At 42.0% G+C, this 7106-nt stretch overlaps 1 protein-coding gene across 1 annotated transcript in view; it reads right to left on the bottom strand.

Annotated features, from left to right (window-relative positions):
* Positions 1-640: 640 nt before the first annotated feature.
* LOC138609476 (NLR family CARD domain-containing protein 3-like) overlaps positions 641-7106 on the bottom strand; it is a 31103-nt gene continuing 24637 nt past the window's right edge. The window contains exons 8-11 of the mRNA XM_069682110.1: positions 6651-6818; positions 3405-3572; positions 1859-1913; positions 641-1356 (exon numbers count right to left, since the gene is read on the bottom strand). Coding sequence (XP_069538211.1) covers positions 751-1356; positions 1859-1913; positions 3405-3572; positions 6651-6818 — 997 coding nt within the window. The 3' untranslated portion in view covers positions 641-750. The remainder of the gene's footprint in view (positions 1357-1858; positions 1914-3404; positions 3573-6650; positions 6819-7106) is intronic.

Genomic DNA, 7106 nt, shown 5'->3' with positions numbered 1-7106 from the left:
AGAGGGACCGTGGGAGAATCTTCCTGTCTGGATTGTTTGATGGATATGACAGAAGAGATGGCTGCTGGATAAGTAACTGCCCATCCAATTAGCAGCTATCTGTGTCTGCGCTCACCATACCTCTCTTGTTGGAGGAACATCTGAACACATTTCAGGTTAAACAACATATTTAATAACACACAGAGTTTTACCTTGATATATGTCCTGATGCTCCTTTGGATTTTCACTGTCTGTTGTCTTTTCAGTTGCTGATCAATGAAGCCGTGAAATAACAAAGACTGTCACCTTCACTATGTTTATACAAATGAGCACCTGAACGCAGCAGCACAACATGCTAACAGTATCTGAGCCTCTCACCCTGAACTTAACGTCAGAAGAAAATGGCCGCTGTGTTAATATGGTGAATGTGAGCTTTATGAAAGTGTTCCAACATCTCTGTCCATGTGGTCTCACACAAAGGGTCACCTGTTACAAGACAAACGTCACATGTGTTCAAAGTGATGACAGACGAGATGAAACGATTTCCTTCAGGATCAAAGGTCAAGATTTTATTCAAATAAACGACGACATCGTTCAAAATAGAACAGAAACACAAATGAATCAAAATCATGAGTTCTTTTTTACAAGTAAATATCTTTGAGTTTTTAACCTGATAAAATGATTCAAATCAAAGTGATGAAATCAGACTCATGAAAGAGTTTGAGTCAGTGAACAGAGTCAGTGATGTTCAGTCAGCAGAGTTTCTCTGACCTACAGAGAACACAGAGACAACCAGGAACCTCCTGACCTGAACCAGAACCTGAACCCAGGATAAAGAGGTTCAGTGAAGGTGGTGCTGAAGGTGTGGAGGTGGATCAGTGTGTCAGAGGAGACTCTGTAGAAGGACAGAGTGCCAGCAGGACAGTCCACATACACTGCTACTCTACCAGAGGAGGAGGAGGAGGAGGAGGAGGAGGAGGAGGAGGAGGAGGAGGAGGAGGAGGAGGTCTTTGTTCTTCTGTTATTGTGCCAGACATAGTAACCTTCATCAGAGCAGCTCAGACTCCAGGACTGATCATTCCATCCAAACACACATTCATCACTGCCTCCTTTCCTCCTGATTCCTCTGTAACTCACTGATACATTAACACTTCCTCTCCACTCGACCTCCCAGTAACAGCGACCAGTCAGACCAGTCCTACACAGCAGCTGAGGACAGTCAAATCTGTCTGGATGATCAGGATATGACTGATCCTCCTCCAACACAAATGTCACCCTCCTGTTGTTGTCAGACAGTTTGAGTCTTCTGCTCACTGTGTTTGTGTCCACTTCCAGCTCACAGGCGTCTGATGGAGAGAAGGAGACACAACACAGCTGCAGGTTATCATCTGTTCATTCAAAAACAACTTTACTGACAGTTTCTGAAAGTCAGTCAAACTTAGATTTCATGTTTAACTGTGAATATTTGGCAGCACTGAAACTCAACACTGCAGCTGTAATGAAATGAACAGTTAGTGAACATGGCAGTCAGGATGTGTGGAGCCCAGGATAAGAGCACAATCAAGTGTCAGTAATAAAAGTGCAGCACAAAGAAGCTGTGAACCATCTGCTGTCTCAAACTGTTATTAGGTCAGAGGTCACATGAAGCAGAAAGATCAGAGCTGGAAGAAACACAGTGAATCTTCTCTTCACTGATCATCAAATGTATTGATTCTTTTGATTGGATCCTGCTGTTCACTTTGTTCACTTCGTACATCTTTACAGCCACACTGACAAAAACAGAAAGTCAATCCTGATTGAAATTCATCTTCAGTCAAGACAATTACAAAAAGTGGAGCCCAACATGAGCAGCTGTGTTCTCATGAATCAAAGTTCAAACACACTCACACTTCCTCTCATCAGGTTTCAGTCTGTGCCGTCCACCATGGTCCAACCTGGAGGAAGAAACCAGATCAGAATCGACTTCATACAGCTTCACTCACATCCTCCATCAGACAGCAAGGTCACCAGTTAGAGACAGAGAGACAGCTTCTGTCTGTCTGTCTGTGTGTGATTGATTGTGTTATTACTGTCAGACATAAACAACATGTCCGGCCCATAAAAAGGCAGAGAGACAGCAGAAACCAGAAGTCGACACGTAACAGAAATAATATTAAAGAAATAAACCATCCTGACGTTTCTTCCAGGATCTACAAACAAAAATGGCCGACTTATAAACATTAAAGCCAAACAAACGTTCCATCCTGTCGTCGTCAGAGCACATTTGAGGATTTTCAGCATACATTTCATTCATCAAGGATGCTCTGATCTCATCATAAAAAGGACAATACAAAAGAAAATGTGATTCATTCTCACAAAGCTCACACAGCCTGTGTTCCTCCTGGATGTGTTTAAATGTGCCCACTTCAAGAGCCAGAGGAAGGATTCCTGTTCTCACCTGTGCACCTAAACACCTCTGACTCCTGGTTCAGTTTGCTGTAACGTAAGCTTCAGCACCATAACTGTGCTTGATTTGGATATATGTTCCTAATTTAGGTTTTAACAAGATATCATTGAACCATTTTTATTCTAATCTAGCAAATCACTTTTTCTACTTGTGTTCAGGCTGCATGATAAATGATTCCTGTATATATACTGTAAGCCAGCTTCCTCACAAACAGCATGAAGCTCTGCAGCCCATGGAGACTTGTACATTTAGTCCACAGGAAAACCTTCCTATTGATCCGATGTTCTGACATGTTCAGTAAACGATTCCACAGTCGTATCATTTCACATTTTCTCTGTATAGATCCAGGAAACCAACACGTCGCCCTGAGCAGCCAAAGTAGGAGCACATTTATGAACGCCTCAAAAACAGCGTTCAGCTCTGTTTAGTATAACGTCTGAAGTTTTACTGTCTTTGAATCCCCATATCCCTGAGGCATCATTCAGTGTGGGGGAAACACATGCATCATAGAGCTGAGAGGAAGTAGAACACCCAACATCTTTACATATCTGCAGCTTGGTAACAACAGACCCCAGTGCTCTGCCAGCCCAACCAGCCAATCATTTAACTCCAGCTTCATGAGTCATAAACTCATCAAGAGAAGATCCCAGATATTTATATTCAGGTGTGTATTCCAATGTAACCGTCCCAAGAGTCAACATTTTCCTCCTGCTTGGAACACCCTTTGTTCTGAAGTGAATTATCTGTGTTTTACTCTGATGAATCAACAACCTCCACCTGTAACAGCAGGTCTTTAACAAATGTTGTCAATCATCTTCTGATTCAGCCAGTAGAGCAACATCGTCTGCAGACAACAAAATACCCACAATTCAATTCTTCAAATGTACACCTACATTAGATTTCTTCTTTAAGATCCAAATCATTTATACAGATGGAAAACAAGCTGTGGGACAAAACATGTCTGTCTGTCTGTCTGTACCTCAGTGTCTCCAGTCTGCAGTGTGGATCCTCCAGTCCAGCAGACAGCAGCTTCTCTCCTGGTTCTCCTGGATGATTGTAGCTCAGGTCCAGCTCTCTCAGGTGGGAGGAGCTCAGAGCCCAGGCCAGAGAAGCACAGCCTTCCTGTGTGATCAGACAGCCTGACAGACTACACCCATACACACACACACACACACATACCATCAGCTCCCCCTCTTGGCTAGGAGGGGTCACTACTAACTCTGTAACTTGTGTCTCTGCCTTCACTCCTGTAATCATGCTCATCCCAGTCAGGATCACTAACCAGCACTCACGCCCTCGTCATAGTCAGCATCACCCTGGTGGGCGAGTGATCCTTTAACCTGCATGCCCCCCCGAAGGCCCCGTTCCTCTATTAAAATGTGTCTGATTAATGCAGATCTGTGGGTAACAAGGCTCACATATTAAATGACTTATTTTAAGGGACAGTCTGTCTCTTCTCTTCTACACTGAAACCTGACAAAAAGAATGTGTTCATTTAAATGAACTGTGCCCCATGGACTGTTCAGTTATTGGGACTCCACGTCGCTCAGGCCGCGGTGGAGGTCTCACTGTGGTGTTCTCATTGATCGACCTCCTGGTCCAGCTGCTCACTTTTTACCTGAGTTCACTTTCTGACTTCTTTTATGAAGCTGGACAGAGCACTTTTAGCTGCTGACTTTAACCTGCACATTGATGATGTCACAAACTGTGTAGCCACTGAATTTCTTAATATCACTGAATCTTTGATCTTCAAGCAACATGTTTAAAGCCCCACTCACAGGAGGGGTCACACCTGGGACCTTCATCTCTGGGACTAGATATTAATGATATCTGCTGTGAAGACCAACTGATCAGTGATCATTCATGTATTTCCTTTGATCTCTGTGTAATTGATGACCTTTCCTGTCCTAAAAGAACATTGCATGCCGGCATCATTACAGGAAATACAGCCGACCAGTTCTCAGCACACTCCTGCTGTGATTTTAATATAAATCCTCACAATGTTGAGTTTTTAACGCAGTCTTTTAATGGTCATTGCTCCACGTTACTGGACAAAGAGGCACCTTTAAAGGTTAGGACTCGGGCTACCTGCAACAGTTGTCAGTGGATAACAGAGGCTGTCTGCTGCCTGAGACCACACTGTCACAGGTCTGAACGTCTGTGGAAGTGCATCGCCTACATCTTCAAGATCTCCGGCGTTCTTTTAAAGAAGCAGTACAGGAAGCCTGGACGGCTTATTTTGCTGACCTGATTTCTTCATCAAAAAGAAATCCCAACGTTTCATAACTATTTAAAACATTGTTTCACCAGCGCTCTCCACATTACCATGTTTCACTGTTGATGACTGCAATACCTTCCTTTCCTTCTGTGTTGATAAAGTAATGACTATTAGGTCCAATATGCATCATAACTCTCATCCACTTCATGCTAGCTCCTCTCTTAATCCTACCGTCTTGAGCTCTTTCCATCCAATCAGCTCACAGGATCACAACATTGGGCCCCTTTCCTCTGCTGTTGGCTTTAGCCCACGTCATTTAGGAGTAATAGTTGATAAATCATCATCTTTTGACAGCCATGTTAAGCAGGTAACCAGATCATGTTATGTCCACCTAAGAAATATAAGTAAACTGAGAACTTTAGTTTCAACTGTAGTTTCACCTCGACGACTGCCACACACTCCTCTCGTCACTCAGCAAGTCTGCGATTAATCGCCTGCAGTCAACACAGAATGGTGCTGCAAGACTCCTCACCAGGTCTCACATTACCCCCATCCTCAGATCTCTTCACTGGCTCCCCGTTGTGTAAAGGATCAAGTTCAAAATTCTCACCCTCACTTACAGAGCCCGACACGGTGAGGAAACTAAGTCACCCTTACCTGTCAACTCGCTTGAAACACTAGAGTGTACAGAGCATGTGTCTACATATCTTCACATTGATTCACAAGCCACTGTCAACCTGACAAACTGGGTAAAGTGTGAATATCGCGTTGGCCTCTTTGTTTGTACTGACACAAGAAAACACACCAGTCTTCAGCAAAATAACTTCTATCATTTGGCACAATGGTAAAGTGTTTTAGTTCTAAATGAACATGAAACTTGTTTCCATGACCATTTCCATGCTTTCCAAGTTAGTGAAAACATCCCCAGGAAGATACTGGTTCTAGAAAGGGAGAAATTAAGACATTTCAAAAGTTTGGATTCTCAAATGTCCTATGGGTGTGATTTTTATTTTGATGTTGTGTCAGAGGGCTGTATTATTTAATCTGTTGGCCTAAAATGCCTAAAATGTTGGCCAAACTGAATGTATTGAATTCATGTTTTACGTTCTTGTACATGTTTTCGTGCTTTAACAGCACGTTTAACATTCTATTTCATGTTAACATAATCCTGCATTACAGAGAAGTTTGCTTTCAGAATCCTAACAGACTGCTGTACATTTACATTTAAGGTTGTTTTAAAAATGATCACACTTGCACTTTCCTCAGAAAAGTTTATGCAGCACAGAGGGATGTGGTATGGTATATTTTTTTACAGTTTTGCTGAAATATGCAAATTTATTTTTTTACTACATATTTTTTATTTGTGATTTCCATTTGACCACACAATTTCCTAACTGTTAAGCTGCCATTGTAGCTGTTTATTTTAAATGTGTATGCTGTTACATGTTTACACTGTTACTGAAGAAAGCTTTTACTCGAAATGTAACTTGTTACAAAAGTTAATATTCATGAAGCAAGGAGTTGTGAACACACTTTCTGGATGTGTTCAAATAAAGGCATTGAAGTAATTTATGTGTTTTTTGTATTAATTTTCATCTAAAAAACATTTTTTGTGATTTTATATATTAACTCTGTAAGTGTTCAATAAAACAATTTCACTGTTAACACTGTGAAAGAGTTCACCTAAAATGAACTCTAAATGAGAGTGCTTTTTCCTCTTAATGGGAGTAGTGTTTTAACTCCCAGAGGAGTTCAGTTTTAACTCCTAAAAAGAGTTGAAAGATCAACTCCCGGAAAAGAGTAACTTTAACTATGCCCTAGAGTTTATTTGATGGTCTCACATGTACACTCAAATTGAGTTGATTTTAACTCAGAGAGTTTATTCCAAAGGGCCGAATTTGCTGTGCAGGGTTAGTCAGACTCACAGGACTGAGAGCTGAGAACTGAGCAAATATACAGAACATGTGAGCTCAGAGGGTTATCATTTTCACACAGCTGCACACTAACCTGAGAGTTTCCAGTCTGCAGTGTGGAGTTTTTAGACCGGCAGACAGAAGAGTCACTCCTGGATCCTGCAGGTTGTTGTTACTCAGGTCCAGCTCTCTCAGAGAAGAGGACTGGGAGCTGAGGACTGAGGACAGAGCCTCACAGCTTCTCTCTGACAGGTTACAGCCGCTCAGCCTGAAGAGGAATCAACAGTACATAAAAGGAAACAATTACAAGAGATAGTTGTTTTTTTCTGAATAAAGTAAAACTACATTTAACATGGAGAATGACGTGTTCACGTACAGAGCTTTGTTGGAGGCTTTGACCACTGGCAGCAGCCTCAGAAGAGCCTCCTCATTACAGGAAATACAGCCGACCAGTTCTCAGCACACTCCTGCTGTGATTTTAATATAAATCCTCACAATGTTGAGTTTTTAACGCAGTCTTTTAATGGTCATTGCTCCACGTTACTGGACA

The sequence above is a fragment of the Semicossyphus pulcher genome, unplaced genomic scaffold, assembly GCF_022749685.1.
Source record: "Semicossyphus pulcher isolate SPU_LCO1_2020_fin unplaced genomic scaffold, fSemPul1.0.p SCAF_5, whole genome shotgun sequence".
Lineage (NCBI taxonomy): Eukaryota > Metazoa > Chordata > Actinopteri > Labriformes > Labridae > Semicossyphus > Semicossyphus pulcher.
Note: the sequence above shows the minus strand (reverse complement) of the source record. Positions and strands in the feature narration are given on the sequence as shown.